At 39.0% G+C, this 24,412-nt stretch overlaps 2 protein-coding genes across 5 annotated transcripts in view; one reads left to right on the forward strand and one right to left on the reverse strand.

Moving 5' to 3' along the window:
- Nucleotides 1–3,808, reverse strand: part of Itgb3bp (integrin subunit beta 3 binding protein) — a 47,313-nt gene extending 43,505 nt beyond the window's left edge. The window contains exon 1 of the mRNA XM_010605066.3: nucleotides 3,661–3,808. Coding sequence (XP_010603368.1) covers nucleotides 3,661–3,665 — 5 coding nt within the window. The 5' untranslated portion in view covers nucleotides 3,666–3,808. The remainder of the gene's footprint in view (nucleotides 1–3,660) is intronic.
- Nucleotides 3,809–3,811: 3 nt separating this feature from the next.
- The window catches only part of Efcab7 (EF-hand calcium binding domain 7), a 31,576-nt gene continuing 10,975 nt past the window's right edge, over nucleotides 3,812–24,412 (forward strand). For 2 of the 4 annotated variants that reach the window (XM_010605058.2, XM_010605062.2), the window contains exons 1-8: nucleotides 3,813–4,145; nucleotides 5,601–5,788; nucleotides 9,310–9,521; nucleotides 10,215–10,301; nucleotides 11,445–11,640; nucleotides 12,062–12,180; nucleotides 20,266–20,407; nucleotides 22,275–22,384. In XM_010605058.2, coding sequence (XP_010603360.1) covers nucleotides 5,602–5,788; nucleotides 9,310–9,521; nucleotides 10,215–10,301; nucleotides 11,445–11,640; nucleotides 12,062–12,180; nucleotides 20,266–20,407; nucleotides 22,275–22,384 — 1,053 coding nt within the window. In that variant the 5' untranslated portion in view covers nucleotides 3,813–4,145; nucleotide 5,601. The other 2 variants (XM_010605059.2, XM_010605060.3) reach the window with 2 other exon arrangements.

The raw sequence follows: 24,412 nt of genomic DNA on the forward strand, positions 1-24,412 counted from the left end.
TTTTTTTTTTTTTTTGGTACCGGGGATTGAACTCGGGTCCTTGCGCTTGCAAGGCAGGCCACCGAACCGCTTAGCTAAATCCCCAGCCCACTGACATGTTTCTTTACAATCAATCCACAAAATAAAAATCATTGCACTTGGCACTGGCAACCAGCATGACTATCAACTCAAGCAGGTGCAATAAAATTGGGTTATCAGATCCAGAATGTGCTCATAATCACTTTCTAACGGAAAAAAAGCACCCTTTAAAGATTTCTCAGAAAACTCTCAGACTTTTATAAATACATCAGTACAATGGAGCCCACTCTGAGAAATACTATTACAAACAATTTCCTGCTATACTAATGATATTCCAATGTTCTAACTTTATTCTTCAGTCAGTTTGGAACAAAGTTAATTCTTAGCAGAAATTCAGTGTCCTTGGCTAAACTAGGATGATAATGGACATTAATAAGAAAGATGTGGCAAATGGTACCTACCAGAAAGCTTTATACAAGAATGCAGGGGAGGAAAAAAAAAATGCACTAGAAAGGGATATTTACATCAAATACCATTGTATGTGATTTTATCATTACATAAATATAAAATAAAATGGGATTATATAGCTGGTTAACAGAACAAAGAGTCAAGTCTTGGACTCCCACATCCCAAAGTCCATGATTGTCCCACTTCCAATCTAAAAAATGCTGATATTTCAACCTGGGAAGAGAAATGATATTTTCTCTAGTTTATAATGTACACAAGACTGGAATATGTTTTCAAGGGAAGATTGACCTTAAGAGACCAGGAGCAACCTTGACCTAATTCGCCTGTTTCCCCAGCTCCAAGTCAGCATCCAAAAAACAAAACAGGAAAAAAACACCCAGAAGGTGGAGAAAAACTATACGTATTGTGAACTAAAGACAAGTACTCTCCAAATCCTTATTTAATCCTTTAAATTGTAAGTCAAGTATATTAAAGAATTAATGCTAAGAAATGCAAATTATGAAACCTAAGAAAAAAGCACCCCAACTCACCACACAATTTAAGAACTAGGTCATTACCAGTGTGGCAGAGTACACACATCTTCCTGCACCTTCTCTATCGCACCTGCTTCCCCCAAAAGGCAGCCAGTAACTGAGTTTCTTGTCCTGAAGCCTTATAAAGACAATATACTACATGTTGTCTTTCACAAATTGGTTCTTTCATTCATGTTTTTAAGATACACCCACCCATTCGTGCCATTGGACATTACTCTTTCCTATATTTCCACAATTATTCATTACAATCGTTCAAGTCACAAAGAAATAAGAAAGATACAAGCCATCCCTTGGCATACGTTATACCACACTTAGCTTACAAGCTCATACCAAAACCCATCATCTTGACACTATTTTATAAAGAATTCTACCTTCACATGTAACTTGTCAACATGAATACTATACCATCTCCTTATGACCTCACAACTCATATTTAAAGATAAAAAGTTTACTAACTGTAATGGAGCTCCTCTGCTAAAATGTTATTATTATGCTTCATGCATTATTAAACTGTAAAGTTGCTTTCCAATCACTTTGCAAACATTAACTTAGCAAAGTCCCTATATAGGATATGCGAAATGTCAATTTCAATACTGTGAATTTGTCAGGATATAGTTGTCAAGAAGTGTGTGTTTTAATAGTGTTTTGGGCTTCTACTTCTGCAACAGAACAGGAAAATAGTTTAAGAAATATTACCATTTGTTAGGCAAATACATACCAGTTTGTCTTCATTATATTCTTACTTAGGAATTTTTTTTTACATTGTCTGCAGCTTTGTATATGTAATAACTGAGTAATTTTTCTAATGCAACAACAGGGAAACAAGAATGAAAAAAACCTCAATACTCTATCTTGTAAAGGTAAAAGTAAAACATGCATTTATTGGTGTCTATGTGTAAGACACTATATTAGGTACCTGGTTCCCTTATCAATAAAGATAACAGCCCCTTTCTCCTAATGGCCTAGTTTAGGAGTCAATGAGAAAATGTGGTTAAACTGCTAAACACAACACCCCAGACCATAAAGACTCAAAAACAGGTTATCATTTTTCCACATCTTTTCATTTTCATGTCAATTCCTACTAACAAGTATGTTCCCTAAGACTGAAGGAATATGTTACTTTAGAGGGGAGGGCCAAGACGAAAACATGTTAGGTACCCCCTGTCAAGAGTCATTCTACAAAATTTTGGGGAAAAAAAATCATTTCACAATTAAATTATGATTAGGACTGTCTGAGGCCTCAATGGTCCCGTGATGCTATGATGCTCAAGGGACAAGATTCCATCAGCTGAAGATATCCTGGTTCTTTGAGAACCCAGTGGAAAGAGAAAGGTCTCACTTGGGAGGGGCAAATTCCTTATCTGCTTAATTCACCCCACCTTCTGCTGCAAGAATGCTTTGCTCCTCTTTTGTCCCCATCAACCTGAGCTTCTCACCCACCTCAGATCCTCCTCAGCATAAGGTCCTCATTGTCCTAGGATTACCGCCTCCCTCTGAGACATCGGATACTCCCTCAGATTGTAAGATCCTTGTGAATTTAGGGTTGTTGCCACCCTATGAGTCATCAGATGCTTCCTATGAACTTAATAGTGGAGCGCTGGGAGCATCTGTCTGTCCGCTTGGAGGGACTGCCATCCTGGCCCACCATGTACTTTGAAACTACACAAGCCTCAATGATCTTCTCTTCTTTAGTCTCCCCCGCCCCGCTGCCATCCCCTTTCTAGGCAGCTGATGTACTGATTACCCTCCCACAACCCCTCATTTTTCTTCAGTGATTTTTTTTAAAGTTTCCACAGAGCAGCCAACTTGTGTTTTGTTCATCTCTATCTTGAGATGGAAGAAGACTAAATACCTAACAAGATGCCTATTCCATCGTGGTCATTCTCAGTCAGGTTACTGGGGTTAGACAGGAATTTAAAGATCATCAAGAACAAACATTACCATTTCTTTTTTTCAAAGAAAACTGAGTCAGTGAGTCTTTAGTGGAATCCAGGTACTGAGACTCTACGAAATCGCTTACCGAGTTTCTCTGAATCTAACCAAGGCACCACAGAGCTTTACAAGCTATATGGACATGATTTGATATGCTCTGTCCCCGCCTTTGAATAGTCACCTTGAATTATTTCATGGTGGACATCACCTACAGTCTACAGCCTACAACATCTGTCAGAATACAATTAAGATGCGCTATGTACAAGTACCAAGTCGTCACGATGAAGGTAACCATTATGTACACAAATTAGAAAAAATTTGAATCCAATGAAGCGACACTCTAGGTACAGTCCGATCCCTGAATTACTGTTAACTTAATGATATTTTCTGTCAAGCTATTCCTGATTTGGAGTTATACATACAATTTACATCTTTTCTGTTTTATTTGCCATACTTACTGATGTAGAAAGCTGTATTTTTAAAATCGGGTTTCACTATATACAATAAGATTGATTAGAGAAAATTATAAAGGTAAAAATTAACAAATATAAAAATAGGGGGAAAATTCCTAGAAGCTCTGAGCTCAGGGCGGGAGAGGTGGAGCTACAGCCTGAAAAAAACCGGGAAAACTGAAAAGGCTATTAAATCTGCAGTTCTCTCTTGCAGAGGGGCTCTTAAAACAGCACTGCACGGGCAAGGAGATACCTACGGCATTTCGGGGTTCGGGAGGCGCCACTGCAGCTGAACGAAGGGAACTTGCACGCTTTTCGCGCCCGAAGCAACAACCCCGGGGTCACCAGGACCGGAAACGCACGGGCCAGGACGCCGCGTCACACCTCTCGCAACCCGCCGGAAACACGCCCCTCGGGACGAAGGGCCCGGCGGCGTAAATGCGGACAGAGGCGTGGAACTAGTGGAGGCCTAGAGCCGCATTCCTTCCCTGCCGGACGCAGCACATGGCCCCGTCAAATTTTTGGTTATAGAAGCCCGGGACAGAGGAGCAACAAAAACATGTGTGTCCGCTGTGACTCAGTGGCTCCCTAGGTTTCTAGCCGGACCCTTTGGGGAAGTGCTCCGCATCTTACCTCCGGCGGGGGAGGGCGGTTGCCATGGTAACCCGTGGCCGGCGGGCGGCAGTTCGACTGCGGAGAGACCGGAGAAACCGAGAGCGGCGCGTCCTCGCAGGTGACCCGGGTGAGGCAGCGCGCTGTGTCGCCCTCCTAGCTCGCGCTTTCCTCCCTTGCGGCTTCCTCTTCCCGCCCGCTGCCCTTCCTTCTCCCTGCTCTCGGCGTCGTCCCGCGGGACACCGAAGTGTTTTCCTGCCCCAGTCTAGGCCCCCGGAGGCCGTGTCTCCCCGGCCCGGGGTCTGCTGGGCCGCCGGCCGCGGGCTCGCTGGAGTTTAAACAAAGGAGCTGTCCGAGCCCAAAGGGTGCGATTCTGTATTTATTTATGTGCCACTCTCGTCTTTCTTCCCAGAAAGAGAAAGATGGAATTCTGGAACGTTTCCGCCGTGGGATTTCCATGTGAAAGAGTCACCCCGTTTAGAAAGAGTATTCGAGGAAGATCTAGCAATATTTAGATGTTGAAATTGCTTGTTGCGGAGGGAATAGTCATTCTTCCATATTGGAACAGGGTTTCCGCCCTCACATTCGCAAGGAGATGCGCGCACGCATATGTGTTTAAAACGGTGGCGCTTAATTATAGTGATTCGATTTGCAGTAACCAGACTGTGACACCGCATCCCTGTGGGCTCCTTCGGAGTCTGGCGTAATATGAAAGTGTCAGGCAGGCGGCCTGTGTATTATAAATAGGGTACTTCATCCATGATAAGCGGTTATTATCTTTCTTTCCCAAGTGTAAAAGACCTATATAATTCAAGAAGGTGCCTGTGATTTAGGCCTCCCGAGGAAGAATCCAATGAGTCCTGAAGGGGACCCTACTCGTGTCATCTTATTGTTGAACTTGAAATATTCAATTTATTAGGTTGGAATGTATTTTTAGCAGTCAGAGCTGGATAAAGTATGTGGGGAGCTGTTAGGCCACCGGCACAATTCAGTACTGCATAGAAGCTGTTGTTCGACAAACCTTCCTCCACAATAGGTAGGAAGAAACTCACTGAAATTCACCACCTCTCAATGCTTGTTATTAGCACTATTGTGACCTCTTTGTCCCTCAGTTTGTTTATCTGTAAAATGGACAAAAGGTACCTGATCACTTAGTAGGGATCAAAGGAGGTTTTAGGACAGTTCATTATGCTCTTAGGAGCAGAAGTGCCCTGTAAACCCAAACTAGGATTACTAATAGGAGAACACAGCAAAGCCACCGTGGTAATCTTAAAAGTTCAGTTATTTGAAATACTAAATGCAGATATTAGTGAAATGACTGGGTTGATCCTGCTGTGGAGGGCAGGTGCCAACGCCAGTTCCTTTAAAGATACTCGTAATTATAGTTTCCCAATATCCACAGTTTATTTCGCACTTTTTACGTGTCAGGCAGTGTCTTATCTGCTTCACATATAACAACTGATTCCCTTTGGAGGACCCTATGAAATCGTCTGGTTTCTCCATCCACATTTGAAGGGCATGGTGACATTTGCATTTTAGGTGACCAACAGAGACTAAACCAAATCTTTCAATTATTTTCTAATAGAATGACCACCCATCCAGGAAGCGATGTCACTTTTACCAGTCAGAAATCAATGCCTTCAGAGAACCTTCGAAGAAAGAAACTTCCACCAACTGAAGAAGAGGTATTTTACATGAATTGCAGAGCTGCCTACTTAACCGTCTTCAAAAGCAGCTTAGAAAACATTATTTCTAAAGATCAACTTTACCTAGGTAATTTAACAAATATTTTGCTTTTTTGTTGAAAGATTGAAAATAAAATTGTTGAATAATCCCACTTTCATTAGTCATGCTTAGCAATAGCTATAAGCTATTGTGCCGTTTTATATAGTTATACATTCCAGGAACTTCAAAATAAAATTTTCAGTACTTATACAGTCCAGATGGGTATATTAAAAGCTTTCATCAATTTATTGTTGAAAATATTTTTAAAATCTCACTGTAGTTATTACAAAACAGAATTAAACCACTTTTGGCATCTGAATTTTTACCTGTACTGAAGAAAATATAAAAAATACGTTAAGAATAGGGTCAGGTGATGGTAGAAGAAAAGTATTGGGAAATAAGTGAAATTTTAAAGAGAATTAAGAGTTCAGGGGTATTTTTTTCTTTTATCTCTTTTCTTCATTATCATAAGTTCATATTTTTCTGGGTACAAATGTTCCTGAATCGCTGAGTTTGTTTCCTGCCAGGCATCAGATGACTTGGAGGTCATTAGTCACCAGAGAGAGGTGACAGCACCAGATACACAGTCTCTGTGTTTGTGTCATCAAGGTTGGTCACTTTGGGAGTAGAGAAATTGAGTTATTTTGCCAGCTTTAGAAGTAGTTTCCCAAAACCAAAACTAATTTATTCTGTAGCAAAGTCTTGTGGTTTGTGTGCAATAAGATCTCTATTTGAGGAAGTCCATTTTGGGGAAAAGATTAAAATGTATTTGAAAGACAATAAAAGGCATTATTTGTAAAATAGTTTAAACACAAATGACTGAAGTAATTTTTTGAATTGTATTTAATTTTGCTTTAGTTTACATATAGTTTTGTTTGCAGTGCTGGGGATCAAACCCAAGGCCTAGGGCCAGGGATTTAGCTCAGTGACACCATGCCTGCCTTACAAGTGTAAGGTCCTGAGTTTGATCCTCGGTACCAAAAACAAAAACCCAAGGCCTTGCACATTCTAGGTGAGCACTCTGCCACTGACCTACACCCCCAGCCCTCTATAATTTTAAAATTAGTAAATGTTTCATTTTGAAATTTAAATATTAGTGTTTAATATATGTTAATTGTTATAAGGAAAAATCCAGTTAATTTAAATTCTAGTTTGTTGCTATGTCCTAGACTCTCTGAGTTTTTTCTTTCTTCTTTTGAAATAGGCTGAGATAATGAATCCGCTAAGTTTAAAAGCTTAACATGCCCTCTACTTCTATAGTGTTTGGTTTGTGGAATCAATAAGTCTGTATTGATAAGGTGCTAACAGTCTTAGAAATTATCTTGAACGATAACAATGCAGTGTTTGTCTTTTCTATGTTATATACTCTTTGGGTTTTATAGTGGAATATTCCTTCTGGCATTATAGTAATTGATTTCAGATAATCTAGTTTTTAAGAAGTAATGCAAATCATGATGTCTCTTTCTTACCACTGTCTTCCATTGATGACCTTCTGCCTCTTAGACACTAAAGCTTTACAGCTTTTTATTTATCAATTCATAAATAATACAGTGCTAAGGACTCATGTGAAAGTTTAAAGTAAACCTTGGCAAAAGATCAGAATCTTAGTGTCAACCTTTCTTTGAACATCCATACTTAACAGGATATTTTCACTGTCATCAGACTTAAAAATGAACTATTTCTAAACCTTGAGACTTAAAAAGTTAGTAATAATTAGATTATCTCAATTTCTTAGAAATGGAAAGTCTACTTACCGAGTATGTATTTTGGCGTGGTTTTTATTGTCACTGAAGACAGTGGCAAGTGTACATGGAGCTGCCACTATGAGAAAAGCAGTCATGTACCTGTTTATCCAATGCTGGGTAGAAAGCATCACTTTCTTTCCTAGGGAGTTTTTGACTTTCAAATTATAACTACATTTAGATTCTGTTTCTATTCCCAATGTTTAAAGGATGGGTGCTGGCTGGACACATAACCCTAACCTGTGCCATTTCTCTTGATTATATTAATAGATGAATTATGGAATCATCTGTTCATAGCTACCTGTACTTTGTAGTTAGGGAACCATGGGAATTGTAACTTTGCTAAAATATACATCCAGAATAAACCTGTGGAAATAAAAGCTCAGTTATCCCCAGTGCTGCAAATTTCCAGAGTCTTTACACATAAAAAGAACATGGTGATTGCTGTAAGTACTTCTGTTAGCTCCAGAGTTCCCCTCTAGATTATTTTTTTATTGCTCTGTGACAGAGTTTAAATCAAATAGTTACTTTGCCCTGGCATAGTTTGGAGAATCAGAAACTTCCTTTGTCTCTGAACTTCTGATATATCATTGACAATAAGTCATGGCTGCAGATAGCATTCCTACACTTCAGAGATAGACTGTTTGTGTTATAGAACTTCTTTGTAACTGGAAAGCTTGTATATCTGACAAAAATCACCCTGTATATGCCTATGTGCAATGCGTCTTCATTACAACTGACTCTAGTTTCTATTTTCTTGAGGATATTTCTTTAAATTGTTTTGTATTAGTCCTTATTACATCAAATTGTACAACAGTCAGATTTTCATTTTTAGTGCTGATTCTCGATGTGCACATCTTGTGAGTTCTCATCTGACACAGTTGGAAATGTCCAATATAAAGTTTTATAAATGAAGTTGGTAACTAAAGAAATATATCTGTATATTTTAGCAAAGTTACAACTCAACTGTCTATTAATTCCTCCTAGGTCTTAGGAAGCATTATTAACTCATTTTATATAGAATTGTGTTTTAATATGCAGGTGTTTATTTGCAAATTACCAGAGTACATATATTCAACTGTACAAGATATATGTATGTTAGTAAAATGGTTTAAAAAGTATTTTATCCATTGCATCTCTTTGACAGTGTTCTCTCAAAATATGTTGACATTCTTGATTTTTAGTGAAGCCATAATTGCGAGCAGATGTGTGAGGCATTGGAAACACGACTTACGAAAGCCAGCCTAGCAATGACGAGCATGTTAGGTATCATGCCCTTGGTGACACTAAAATGACTTCTTCACTTCATTAAAATATTTGTTGAACAATAAAACATAATGATTTATGTTTATTGCTGTTGTCCTAATGTCCTTAAAACAAATAAGTGGGCGACAGTTTTAATCTTTTTTCCTCTAAAAGTGCTTAGTAAATCTGATATTAACAGTTCAACCACGTAGGTGGAGAACCAAACTGTCAGAAAAGAAAAAATTTATTTAACTTGAGCATTAATAAATTGAGAATCTTTAGCTGGTGGCACATATGTTTTGCTATTAAAAGTCAGGCGTAAGGGCGGGGGGATTTAGCTCAGTGGTTCCACTGCCTGCCTCACAAGCACAAGGGCCCAAGTTTGATCCCTGGTACCAAAAAACAAAAACAAAACAAAACAAGTCATGCATACATTGATGTAACTCGAAAGTCAACCGGAGGTACTGTATTGTTATATATGAAGTTTGCTTAAAATCATTAACAGATCATGATTTGAAGAAAAAGTGAACCTAAACACCAATTCCGGGTGTTACAGTGACAGATACCTGTTTTATTGGGCAGCTCTTCAGCATGCAGGAAGAAATCCATCCCAGAAAACTATTAATAAGTATTGGACTCCTCAAACTGCCAAACTGAATTTTGACGATTTTTGTGTAATTTTAAGGAAGGAAAAACCTATTTCAAAAGCAGAACTGCTAAAAGCATTTAAGCAGTTAGATGTAAATGATGACGGCTGTATTTCACACACCGACCTTCATAAATTTCTAACAAAGGTAAGATCTGTGAACCTCTTGTAATGTGCAGATTTGCAAAGCCTTGGAGTTGAGCTGTGGCTAGTAAAGTTCACTTAAAACTAATTACTCTATTGCCACGCATGGTGATATACTCAGGAGGCTGAAGCAGGAGGATTGCTGTGAGTTTGAGGCCAGCCTGGGTTACATAACAAAACCCTATCTCAAAAGAACAAGCAAAAAAATTACGACACTGACTGATGAACTTATATCTAGATCCTTCAAGATAACAGGTGCTGTTTTCAGCAGAAGACAAAGTATCAGACCGAGCCCACATTGCAGGCCCCTGTGCTCCCACAGTCCCTTCCTACCTAGGGATCTGCAAATCACATGGGTCCATGTGTGACAAGAGGGAAGGGGAAGCAAAACGTAAAAGCCTTTAGAATCCACTGTCTCTTGGTGCAGTATTAGACAGTACCATTACTTTAAATTCAGTAAGTTACAATTCCATGATATACAATTGTCAAAATTTAGTGAACCGAAACTTTGCACATTTTCACAAAATTTAATAAAATTGTGAGTTTTTAATCCTGCATAACACTCTCATTATCGCCTGACATAGTGCTTATTCTGATTTATTGTGAAGCCACATGTTCCAACTTGTAGAAGAGATTAAAACTTAATTTTCATTATCCTAATTAATAACAAAGTGGTGATCATTTTGTTTTCTTTCAGAGAGGTGAGAAGATGACTCCAGAAGAAGTTAATAGTGTAATAAATTTGCCTGATGTAAATGTTGATGGCAAATTTGACTACATTAAGGTATATAATTTGCATATTATTTAGGAAATTATTTATATTTTAGTTTTCCCTCAGCTTTCTTATGGTATAATTAACAAAATGTTATATAAAATATTTTATATTTAAAAAAAACATTCTGTTTTTTTGTACTGGGAATTGAACTCAGGACCTTATGATTGTGAGGTAGGTAGCCACTGAGCTAAATCCCTGGCCCCTATATTTATATATTTTTATAGCACACATGTAATGTTTTGATAAGTACTCTGTACTTTGTAAAATGATTAAATCAAGCTAATCGACATCAGAAATGTGTTAGGTTTTCTCTCCCTTAGGGGTGAAACCCCAGGTTTCATGCATACTACACACATTTCCGGTGGAGCTATACCCCATGCCCTTAGAAAAGTCTTTTTAAAAATTAAAAGCATGGGCCAGGAATTTAGCTCAGTGGCACCACACCTGCCTCACAAGTGCAAGGTCCTGAGTTCGATTTCCAGTACCAAAAAACAAAAGAAAAAGGAAAGGAAGGAAAATTCCACACTGTGGCCTCCTGTCAGGACTTCCAGTCAAAATGCAGGCTCACTAAAATATTATACAAAACTGCCCTCAGGCTATGCCTGAAGGCGCATGTGAGGCATCTGCAAAGTTCTTGTTTGAGCTTGGGTTCCACTCCCAAGAAAATTCTCTATGGATGCACAAAAGCTCCAAATCCCTGATAAAAATCCAAAACAACTTTGGTTCCAATATTTTAGACAAGCTATTTAGCCTGAATAAGCAAGTTAAAATGCATCTGTCTGCACATACAGACATGCAGGCAACATAGAGAACCTCAGAAATGTACCCTTTCCGGGGTGGAAGAATCACAATTATTTAGAACAAACGTAAGTGAGTCCATCTTGTGAAAAAAAAAAAAAAAAATGAATCATTTCTCCTTGTGTGGCATTTCATTTTCTCCAAGTGTGACCTTCTCACTAAGTCATGGCTGCGTCTCACCAGGCCACTCGAGGCCGGCCAGTCCGATTCAGGAAAATAAAACAACCCAGTCCAACAAGAAATATATTCCGTCTGTCAGTCTATCCCCCCTCCTAATGGCGTTTGCCTTCTCTGCCTCCCAAATGTATGATTGAATGGTTCGCCCACCGGACTCCTTTTTTTTATTTCCTGTAGTTTTGTAAATTATATATGACAACCAGCGGGCAGTGTCTCAAGACTGCACTAGAAAAGCTAGAGGCTGACAGTAAACTGAGGCGTCAACAGTTTGGAAGCCAAATGGAAGTGCTCTCCGAGGGGGACTCGTCGTCAGTACCAAAACCGTCACCTGGAATCACAAGGAAAAGTGATCAGGAAGCGTTCTCAAATAAAGGTATGTACTCTTGACCCTGAATTTCTCCATCAAGAATGGAGAGTCATTATTCGGATAAAACTGTTCTTCCATCCCAGCTTAGTGATAAATGAAAATCCAACTTTCATTGGATACAACTTCTAGACTCTCAGCTGTAATAACTCAATTGAAATAAATTTTATTAAGGGACTTGACTTAGCTGTGCTCATTATATTTTATTAAAACAAAAATTTCACACAGAACTGCAACATATTGAAGTAAGGAATCTTATTAGTAGCCCATAAATTAGGGACCGTGAAAATCTGATAAATACAAAACCTTGAATCTTATTTCAGTAGGAAGAACCAAGAGAGTGACATTATTACCACACTGTGTTTAGAAACAAACACCTGCTAAGAACTTTCCCGAATGAGGAGACCCAATCACTATTATGTTCCCCCAGGTGATACCAGGGATTCTTTACTGTCAACCGCGAGAAAGTTTAAAGCATCCGTTTCCTGCACAATTTCCATGGCTGCTAACAGTAACCAAAACTCAAAGTTAACTGAGCCAAATCTAAAGGTAAAGTATTTTAAATTAGCAGAGATAACTTTTTCTGGAAAAAAAGACTGATACTGAGTTTATTAGCAGCTATTTTGTGTGAACAGTGAGCCATTAAAACTGAAGTAGTTCTTCATGGTTCTTCCTGTGGAACTTGGCATTTCCGCATTTAAGTCAGTTGTAACTTTTTTTTTGGTACCGGAAATTGAACTCGGGCCTCGAGCTTGCCAGGTAGGTGCTGTGCCACTGAGCTGTGTCCCTGGCCCTGTAATATTTTTAAATAAAAGTAAGAAGAATGTTGTCATAGGTCTTTGGTTTGAAAATGGTAACTCCCGAATATCTGAACCTGGTGAGGAGATTGTCTAATTATGTAACAGACACTTTCTGTAGATGTTGCTGGTGAATAAATCATTCATTCACTATCAATTCCTGTCCTGTGAGAGAGAGACAACAAAGTCACTCTGCTAAGTCAATATTTGTAGAGGGCCAATATTGATCTTCTTCCTTTGTTTTCCCTTTTTAGACACAACCTTTACTAGTTTTCTTTCAACAGAAAATAATAGCTACAGAAATATAAAACATTAACTGGAAACTGCTAGGCTACATTAAAAATGTGCACCTGGAGACCGCAGTAAGGGGGGGGAATGGTTATGACCACATACTATAACTGCTGTTAGAAAACCGAACGGATTGTTCTCCAGAGCTACATTTTTGTTTCAAATAACAACTCTGTATTTGTTATTGAACTCTGAAGTCCCTTATATCTTTAAGTTGCTAGACAGTGACATTTGTTCTATATTAAAATTTTAAAGCATTATCTCCAAGGAATTTCGCTCTGACTGTTTAGGAATCTGTGCACCTAAGCAATTTGGTGTGCACGCCCATCATGTTCGCACAATTTTTAGTGTTCCAGACATAGTATTTTCCACAAATGGAAACTTTTTGTATTTCACAACGAAGTTAAATGATAATAACATTGGCTTAAATAATTATTAGTGATCTGATTCAAAAGTATAAATAAATATAATTTTACTCAGGAGAGGCATACGTTTTAATATAGATTTTATCAAGTCATAATGAGCCTTTTTTCTCCTGTGCCATTATTTGAGACCATACCAATAAAATTCATTTAATTTCAAATAATATATGCCGGCCATTTAACTTAGTATAAAATATGAACCTTGAGGGCCAGGTATTCAGCTCAGTGGTGCCACTGCCTGCCTCGAAAGCTCAAGGTCCTGAGTTCAATCCCCAGTACCAGAAAAAAATTAACCTTGAATGAAAACACAGAAATCTTCGTTTGGTTATTAACATATAGCAAGGTGGCATAGCATAGCATTTCATTTATTCAACAAATAATTACTGAAGTACTGTGTGCCACACATCATTCTAGGTATTGATGATGAATAGTGTTGGTTACAGACTTGAGCTCATACCCTAGCTTTGTTCCGTAATAACTGTGCCAACTTGGGTAAGTTAATCAGCAGCCCTTCTGGATGTGTTTCTTTATCTATAAATTGGAAATAATCACATTTAGTGTGTTTTGGAAAGACTTAAATCTTAATATATGTAAAACATTTAGTCTGATAGCAAGGGACATAAAATAGTCACTGGAATAAAATATTGGCTTGTTAGTAGTTGTAGACCTGAGAAATGAGGGTAGGTCTTGAGGTGGTAATGGCGAGATGAAAGTGTAGCTTATGAAGTTCCTGGTATTGTGTGGAGAGAGATTGTCCGGGGACGGATGCAATATCCAGATGGGGCGATCCAGGGCTTGGTCATAGGGATGGGGCAGATCTGTTGGGAATGATTCTGTCGGCCGTAGAGCTGTATAAGAGTCCACCTGGGCTTGGTGGCCAAGATGTCAGCAGCAGGGAAGATGCTGGTGCCGACTGGGAATTAGGCAGAAGGTACCAGGAAAATTTGATAATTAAAACTAAAGTTAGCCTATCGTCAACTTTTTAATTCTGTGATTTTCATATAAAACTTAATATCCTTTGGAAATACTTGTTAGCTCCGTATGTCTTACCCTTTTATATCCTGTTTCTGATCTTTATGTTTCCCACTGTTTCACATTTGGTATTTCTTGGATGAACTGAGCTGACATGACTTTTTTAGAAGTTCATGGCCCTTTTGTCAATCTATAGGATTCCTTTCTTTGTTTTCACTTTACTCTGAAGTAATTTCATAAATTTTATACTTTTATGAGGTTTATAGCCACTCTGAGAAGTATTTAGTTATAAAAATTCTGAGTAAATTACTAAAAAGATGGTTATATTAATTTTCTTCTAATTCTTTAAACAAGTGGTACCTCAGTTTCAGGTGAAACAAAGTATAGAATTGGGTCAGAGAAGGAAAGCTTCAGAAATTTGGAAATTGTTGGAATAGGTTAAGCATGGGGTCTGTCCTGTCCTTCCCCTGCTCTTTATTTTTTTCTTGATAGTTAGAGTTAGGGTGCCAAGTAGTCTTCCTGCCTCAGCCTCTTTAGTACTGGGATTACAGGAGTGCAGCATCACGGCCAGCAGCCAGAGTTTAAACAAATCCACACTGTTTCATACAGGACTTGAGTTATGGGAGGAAAACATGAACTTTACAGCGATTATAGATATATTGCTTTCAGCTTGCCATCAGTAGGTACTGTGTTACTGGGGTTTTTTAAATCTTGGATTCTGTGCATTTCCTTAGGTTCTGTAATTTTCAAGGAATGTCAGGAATTCTCGGGGAGAAGTAGCTTCAACTTGCTAAAGCAAATCATGACTAAAATCAGAGTAGGCACCAAACCACATGTATATGTTTACATATCTGTATTGTACCTTAGAGGCACACATAGCACACCCGTTATTCTGCCTAATGATGCTATGAACACTGGTATACGTACATTGTGCAGCATATGTTCAAAACCTATGTGTAACCAGTTTTACTGGTACATGCATACCATATATATGTGATGTGCACATATATATTTTATAGATATCTATATGATAATACAAACTCTGTCTCAAAATGATTCACTGTTAAGTTTTGTAAAAGCTCCAAGTAGTTTCTTTCAAAATGTTGACCAGCCTTTTTAAGAGGCAATCCATGTCCCTTTTTCCCTTTGTAGATTATCTATTTCACCTATTTAAAGAATATCTTTACCTACCTACCTACCTGTCTTAGCACACGGAATGCAAATAGCTTTCTAACAAGTGACACAGGATACCTTTATTTAAAAAAAGTAAATTCATCTTCTGACTAAAGCTATCAGATCTGTTACTTGCTAATCCTACTCCACCTAATGTTGTTTTTTTTTTTTGTACTGGGAATCGAACTCAGGCCCTTGCACTTGCAAGGCAGGTGGCGGAACCATTGAGCCAAATCCCCAGCCCGTGTTTTCTTAATAATACAGAATTTGTATGTCAGATTAAACCACGTTCATTACTGTAATCCAAGAAAAATGTAACATAATATGTTTTGATAGCTTTTTTCTGCTTTACTATTTTTAATTTGTGCTTTCAGCTCTTCTTTCTATATTACAAATGAAAGTAAGTAAAATTTCTATCTCACAAATGAATGAAGTAGCAATTGTTTGCACTTGTATGAATTACTGTACCTGAATTGGTAGAACATAGCACCACCTCATGCCCTGAATAGGAATTACAAGCTGTTATTTTATTTCTGCTTTGTTGTCAAAATATTCTGTCATGCATGGAGTTTCTTACTCTGTCATTCTAAAATTTTTAAAAAACACCTTACATTTTTCTTATAATACTCAAACTGTCCACTTAATCTATCATTTTTTCAAATTGATTTATTTGAATGAGCCAGCCAATATATCAGTACTTTTTTGTTCTAATTCATAACATTTTAGTCTAGATCCAAGAGAAAAATCTCAGTATGATTGAAAGTCTGTGTTTTAAAGGAAATATTAAGTTGCATAAGCAGTTGTATGCTTGATAACTCACAGATCTTAAGAAAGCAAATGTTTCATTTTAAAGAGTGGAGCTATAAATTCTCCCTGGTCATGTTATTCACTGTTCAAAATAACCTGATTATCTCCCTTGTATAATAACTGCTGGTCCACCATTTTCCAGCCTTATTAATCTACGTACAATGTCCCATTTAGTGCAGCAGACTTTCCACAGAAACTTGCATATTTCTATTGTACATTGTTTTCAAAATTGAAACTTAAGACAATCTAACAACAATGTTTAACCTCTCCCTAGCTATATTTTATGAAAAGGTCTTCTATCAGCCTATGGCATTAACCCCAAAAGTACCAATCCATGAAAAAAATTCTTCCATTTTTGAGTTTCCCAAATGATACAAATTATATTCAATATCAATGTACAAGCAAACTGCTTTAAATTTTTACAGTTGCATTTAATTAGCATGAACTGGTACACTCATGATTACAACATAAGTATGAGAAATGTTGCAGCTATTAAAAGCTATATTATTAGGTAAGAAATCCAAATACCTAATTTTATGTTAATATTTAAATTTTTGGTTAATTCAGAATGATAATGATTTATTACACTTTATTATTATATCATAAACATGAAATTTCTTTTAAAAACTGGCTTTACACAATTCAAAGGCAGATGTTTAAATGTGGAAGTGAATAGAACTTGTAACTGGCAGACTAGAAAATAAGGAGACCTAAACTGTGAATGGTGGTGCACACCTATAATCCCAGCACCCAGGAGGCTGAGGCAGGAGGATCGCTGTGAGTTCAAGACCAGCCTGGGCTACACAGTGAGTTCCAGGTCAGTCTCAACTACATAGTGAGACCCTGTCTCAAAAAACCAAACCAAACAAGGAAAGAAAGTAGGGAGCCCTGGGTTCCCACTCGGGTTCTGCCATCACTGAGGGCTGTGACATTGTGCACTTTGTTTTTCAGACTTTTCATATCCATCAAAAAGGAAATATATGGGACCAGAGATTTAGCTCAGTGGCACCGTGCCTGCCTCATAAGCAAGCGTAAGGTCCTGAGTTCAGGCCGAGGACTTAGCTCAGTGGTTTGCCGCCTTCCTTGCAAGCGCAAGGTTCCAAGTTTGATCCCCAGGACAAAAAAGGAACTATGCACTAGATTGCTTTTTTTGGTTCCTTCTACTTTTAGCATTGCTGATCCAAAAATCACAAATCTTAAATGTTCCAAAATTTGAAACTTTTTGCGCATCCTCATCAGTGATAGTTAAGCTTTGGCACAGGGCTGAGTCTGAACCTCAGCATGTGAGGGAACACTGAAGTTCTCTGTTTGGTATCCTTGTGAGAAAGTCTTAGACTCTAGAATTAGTATTTCTACAAACTCCTTGTTTTTGGTTTTCGGGGCCTTGGGGATCAAACTCAGGGCCTTGCACGTGCCAGGCAAGATGCTACCACCACGCCATGTCGCTGGCTCACAAAAAACTTCTAAACTCAGTCTGTGTAACCTCTAATACCGGGTTCTCTCTGGCTATTAAGTGACTAATTTATATCTATCCCACACTGCCTCACAGGGAAGTTGTATTTAAGAGGGTTAATCCCAGTTTTTTAAGGTCACATTTTAATTTCTCAGAATCTTTTATCTTCTGAAGTTGCGTGTTATAATGACTGACTGGAAGCTTGAGTAGTGGTTCAATAAGAATGAGAAAACCCTCAAAAGTTTAGATCCAGTTTGAGAAGAAATTGCTAAAGAAAAGATAGCCAGATGTGGTGGCACACATCTGTAATCCCAGCACTCAAGAGGTGGAGCCAGGCAGATTACTGTGAATTGAGGGCAGTTTGCACTACAAAGCAAGATCCTGTCTCAAAAAAAAAGAGAAGCAGCCTCAGTGGCCTAGTGGTTAGGTGAGGTTGTAAATTTGAATCCTAGGACAGGATGTTAGGGTCAGTGCTAGGTTAGGGCTAGATTAGGATTGAGCCTAATTAGGGACAGTGATAGAGCAAGGGTCAGCATGGGGAAGATGGTACCCCAGAGGGGAGGCACCCCCAAATTTGCCAGGCATGGTGGTTTTACAACCCTGTAACCCCAGCCCTCAAGAGGCTGAGGCAGGAGAATTGCCGGAGTTTTATGCCAGCCTGGACTACACAGTGAGACCCTGTCTGAAAAAAAGAAAAGGTAAAAAATAAACATGAAAAGCTTATACAAATTGAGAAATAACCAAAAGTAAGATAAATGGAGGCTGTGCATGCATCAAAGCATGAAAAGAGTGTGGGTGATATCTAAAATAGTCAGAAGAGTTTATTAAAATATGTAAGCAAAAAGTAAAATATGTAAGAAAATACCAAGGCTGTAATACAGTAGAAAATAAGAGATGACTTGGCAGTTCACACAAAAAGAACCAAAAATCAGTGAATGGTCATCTTACAAGTGGTAATCAGAGAAATTCAAAGCAATACAAAAATTGCTATAATACTAGCTTTTACTGTCAAGTAGTTGGGATATATAAAAATATGCAGAGGGCTGGGGATGTAGCTCAGTGGCACCTCACCTGCCTGGCAAGCACAAGGCCCTGAAAAAAATAAAAAGTATGGAGAATACTGTATATACTGAATGTTTTATGTACCCACAAGAAGTCATCATCTACCACTCCTGTACTGGGTAATTGAAACCAGGGCCTTTACACTGAGCTGCATCAGCCCCCTTCCCCTCTATTTTTTTATTTTGAGACATGGTCTCACTAAATTGCAAGATTATCTAGGCTGGGCTTTTACTTGTGATCCTCCCGCCTTAGCCTCCCAGAGTGCTGGGATTTTTAGGCATATCCTGCCACGTCTGGCTCTAGCTTTGTTCTTTTTCAACAGCAAAATATTTTAGATAAAAGATTAAATTTTTAAAATGAAACATAAAATTGTATTATTAATATGCAAAAAATAGGGTTTTCTGTAAGGTCAATATAAGAAGGATTACATAAAAATCGAGTAGGGTGGGAGAGTTACAGGGATTCTTTTCTTTTGTACCAGGGATCGAATTCAGGACCTTGAGCTTGCAAGGTAGGCAGCAGCACCACTGAGCTAAATCCCAGGCCCTATAGGGATTCTTTTCTATTTCTAATTTAAAATGTATTAAATATTAAAATAATTGACAGTAGAAAAATGATACACAAGTATATGTTAGGGTAATTTAGCCTTTAAAAAGTATATGTAAGTCTTTTTTTAATGTACAGTTTGTCTTCTGGGTAGTTTTCAGTATTAAAGCACTGAGCTTAATATCTAATATGTAAATGTTCTTACAGATATATTAAGAATCTTTCTTTATAAAGTCACTTCAAGGCCTCATTAATGCTCTACTCTGGGAAGTTATTAGGGATAGAACAGAAATATGCCTTACATTTCACATAGGCAAGCCTACTAATGATACAGCGAAAAACAATTTTGTACACATTTGTGGCAATAGCACAGTTTCTTTTAAGTTCAGTAAAGAATCCTCTACTTTCTCCCCAGTGTGCTGTTTTCAGTTTCTACTTAATTTTAGTTCTAAGAAATATGGACCCAGACCTGAAGGGATCTGGCTACACTAAGAAATAGTAGAGCCATTACAGAAAGCTCTTTCTCCAAGCTGACCTTTTCTATGTATCTGCATGTTTCTGTAGTTCTGGAACTTACTCAGTGTTCTTCTGGTTACTGAAACTGAAAACAGCTACTTTGGGTGTTGTGTGCTTTATCTCCACATGCAGTCCTACCGCTTTTCCTTTCCATCCCTTCCTTCTTCGGTCTTTCCTAGCTATCACAGCAACACATTCCTTACTGTGCTTTACTTCTTCCCCTCTGCTGCGAGCTTCATTCTTCTTTGATTCCCCATTATGTACTTCCTTGACTTTTCATTATCCAGACGATGCTGATCTTCACAGGGACGCACACGGAAGGCCCGTCAGTTTCCATCCGTGTTGCACCCAACCAGTCGGACGGAAGATGTTGGCTGGGCCCCAGTGCTCTGCACTTTCCTTACGTAGTTAGTATGTCCTGCTGTGTGGCACTGATTAGCCTTGGGGCTGTTTTCTTACCTCCTGCGTTGCACATCCCTGAGGGCAAGGACTGTCTGAAGTTTCTCTCACACCTGCCTCTCCCGCCCTTTCCTCAATGCCATTTGTGCTGGGAGCAGTTAGCAGAAGCGGTTTGAGAGCCCTGTTTGCTTCACCTCAGGACTGGCTGTGTGTGCGGTCAAGAGGCTGCTTCTTCTTGGAGGACGGCGGCGAGGTCGTGAGTCACCAGTACAGGACGCACATAGCCCAGCGGTCCGCAGTGCACCTGACCATTAAGCCGCTGAACCTGAGTCATGTCGAAGGCAAGTTCAAATTTCTGTTTCCAAATAACACTTTGTACTCTCTTTGGAAATAATTACGTGAGGTATAATGGGCCCGGTCAGTGAAGAAAATAATCTGCTCAAATAAGAAACATACGGATGTGTTTCAGCACGTTTACATATTGACTGTTATAAGATATACAAAGAAAGTCATTTGCTTTCCATGTCATTCACAGCAGAGACAAAATGCTTTGTATGCTATTTATCTTGGCTTTTTCCATTTATCTGGGTTTTTTTTCATTTATCTGTTTTTAAAATTAATTTAAGAGAAGTTCTACAGGAACATAATTTAGGATATGAAACTGCAAGTACATTTCACTACCTTCAAAGTCCAAGTCTATGACTGAGACAATCTTTATTAATAATCTTTGCATTCATGGTAATGTTCTTTTTTAGATAAAAATTAATTCCTTGCTACTGTCTAGAATGCCTAGTGTGTCATTTTTAACCAGTGAAAGATGTCTGTAGTGATCCTTTCCCAGTTAGCTTTTTAGTGTTGGTTGTCCTAAATCAGTCTTTACTTTTTCTTTTATAAGGTTTATATATGAACATTTTCTTGCAAGAGGATTCTCTCTTCCTAAAGTAGAGATTCTGAAAGTTTTCACTGCATACCTAACAGGATACTTTCTGTATTTGGTGTTTGATGCTCTTAAATAGGAACTACAGTAGTCATTTCTCAGAGAAAGGAATCAGGATAACCATGCAAATACATTGTTAATTTTCTATGTTCTTATGAATTCTTATTGTTCATTTACCAGGCACTTGGCAGAGAGTCCTAAAAACCTGAGATCAATGTAGGCAGCAGTGTAGGCGTTTTGAGTGTATCAGAGTACCGGCAAGTGAACTTAGTCTATAATAAACATCACAGTGTGGTAGTTAGAAAGTCATGGTGCTATAGCAAAAAACAGGGAAAGGGGGCTGAGTGCTGGGAGGGCCGGGCCTTCAGGTTGCGGCTCAGCGGGGTCCAGGAGGTGGTGCACTAAGGAGGTGACAATCAGACTAGAAAGGGCTGCAGAACAGCCACCCCATGCTGCACAGTGCCCGCCAGACCTGACCGCGGGTGACTGTTGTGTGTAGCGCTAGGCTGGCTGGCCTCCCCTGGCCTGTCTGTTCCCCCGAGGGTGTAGGAGCCAGGCTGGGGACCCGGGTGGACCGGGCAGGGCTGGGGCAGTGTCCCTGCAGGGAGTCGAGGGTTTGTCTTGCCCCCACCCCGACAGTTTTGGGGAGAGGCTAGGAAGGTGCAGCCCACCTCCCTCGTCCTCCTCATGGGGTGGGGTGGTCAGCTGCCTGCTGAGCGTGTAGAGAGTGCCTGGAGCTGCGGCAGAGCCAGGAGACAGGCGGCCAAGCAGGCTGGCAGGGGAGGGGAGAGCAGGCTGGGGACTTGTTTCTGAGGATCAGCTGACCTTGAGAACTGATGACTCCGAGATGCTGGGACTGAACTAGAGGAGACCTCATACCTCGTAGAGGCCAGGAGTCTGTTTCCGGAGGAGGAACACCGGCAGACAGGCTGTGCTCCACTCAGAGCAGAGGCCTCCACATATCTTCTCCTCCAGAAGGGCCTCGATTTCCCTGGCTTTCAGGAGATTGAGTTGCTCCAAAACTTCACTTTTTCATGAGTTCAGTGTAAGATGTAAGAGTTTTAGAAAGTAAGCAGGCATTGAATCTTTCTCACGTGGTCATTGTGTGTAGTGTGTGGCCTATTGCAAATATCAAGACATTTATATAGAAAAATAGTATGTGTACTTCTTTAAAAATCAAGGGAGAAAAAACACTAACTGTTCTTTAAATAGTAAAGAAAACATAGTAATTGCTTCTTTTAAGGTATTTGGGCTTTTTTGTTTATTTATAGGAAAACCATCCCCTTGGTTGTCAGTTGATACTGTCTTGTACATTCTTAAGGAAAATGAGACCCAAGCAAATCTACAGCTCATATGTTGCACTGAACTACGAAACAGAGAAGTATATTCATTTTCTAATCCTTAATTTTAAAATACAGCATGAACTTATATACAGTTCCCCAAACTGGAGTTGGGGAAAATAATTTTGTTTTCTTTTCCTTTCCTTTTCTTCTCAAACTCTTATACTTTTCCTTTCAGTAGAGCTGTAAATAGTACTCCAATCTGTAGATCTTACGTATGTTTTATTAATTGTGGAAGACTCCCTTGTTTGCTGAAGTCCGCTAAGAACTGAGGATTGGTTGCAGCCTGCGCCCCCTAACCTAGCAGCCGTCTGACATTGTGTTCCACTTTCCTCACCTTCGAAGGCCCTGCTGCCTCACATGGGGGAGTGAAAGACTGACACCAGCTGACTTGTCCACATACAAGCAGTTCTAGCCTTTGGAAAAGTTACTCTTGAGGCTTCCACTGCTAAACAGAAAAACATCAAGGTTACTTCTCAGGCCTGGCTCATGTTACAGGGTTCAAAAATAGACTGATATGAAAAAATGCTTTTAAATGTTTTGTTTGTTTGTTTGTTTTTTGAGTCAGAATCTCCTTTTGTAGTTCAGACTGGTCCTGAACTCACTATGTAGCCCAGGCTGGCCTCAAACTCAGCCATGCTCCTTCCGCCTCACCTCCCGAGTGCTGGGATTACAGATGTGCGCCACCACGCCCGATGTGCTTTTAAATGTTGCTGTATGTTGCCCTTGGGTTTGTTCTGGTCCTTTGTAATTATACACTTACTCAGAGCCGAATACGTGATGCAGATACATAAATGTGGCTATTTATCTTATGAGGACTACAAATACACCTGCTACACACAGTTGGAATAATGCTGTGCCCGGGCTTCCTGCCATGTCACATTTACCCTTTACACAGGCCCAGGGACACACAGACATTTCCCAGATGGAAGGCTGTGTAAAAGCCTATTGTTTCCATGAACAACTTGAGTCTGTTGAGGGATGTCCAGGATGACCTGAATATCACCAGGTTTGGAAAGGGATTTTTGGACACAATACAGACAGTTCCCTCGAGCTAGTCTGAGCAGAAGGACAAATAGCTGTTAGTTATCGGATACAATTAGAAAATAAGTTGACTTATGTATTTGACAGAAAACCCCTTGTTTTTATATGAATCTTTTGGGCTCCAGCAAGTTCCTAGGGGCTACCTAGAGGGCTACTACTGCTTGCTTTACGGAACAGGAGAATAAAATGTTTTCCTTTCCAAATGTTCTGATACTCATTCAAGCGTCTGACACTGTAGAGGAAGCAGACTTTCACATCAGTGAGGTCTACCTGGGATTCTGCATCTTGCTTTTATAGCCCATATTATATAAAAATAATAAAATTCCAGTGCACATAATTGGGGTCTTATAAATAGGTTTAATTCATACAAATAATGAACTCTTAAGAAGTATACACTTATTCCTACAATACTGCAACTTTTTTTCATTTTTTTATTAGTTTTTATTAGTTTTTTTTTCACTATGTTTTCATCACATAATGACCAGATTCATCATGGGGAATTTATACATGTACACAAGTCATCTTAATTCTTTTTTTGTCCCATTCCCCTCCCCTTAAAAATGTGCTTAATTTTTACTTTGTGTCATTGAAATCTGAGTTACCAATAATATATGTATATTTCAGTCATAGTAGAAAACTGTAACCTGCAATATTATTAACCTGGAATATCATTACTTGAGGAACATCACAAATATTTTTGAAGATTACTGGGAAAGATTTAGAACATACAGCACTTCTTTAGGCATGTTTTTTTCACTTTGTTTTGTTTTCCTGTGGTATAGGCACCTAGGGCCTTTGCACTGAACTACATTCCCAGCCCTTTTAAATTTTTTATTTTATTTTTTAGAGTCTAGGTTGCTAAGTTTCCTGGGCTGGGCTTGAAGTTGTGATCCTTCTGCCTCAGCCTCCCAGAGTACAACCACACCTGGCTAAGGAAGTTTTAAAAGAATATATACACGCATATATATATGTGTGTGTGTGTATATATGTATGTATGTATATATACATATATATATGTATATATA

The sequence above is a fragment of the Fukomys damarensis genome, unplaced genomic scaffold (assembly GCF_012274545.1).
Source record: "Fukomys damarensis isolate Sample0158 unplaced genomic scaffold, DMR_v1.0_HiC HiC_scaffold_33, whole genome shotgun sequence".
NCBI classification, from domain to species: domain Eukaryota; kingdom Metazoa; phylum Chordata; class Mammalia; order Rodentia; family Bathyergidae; genus Fukomys; species Fukomys damarensis.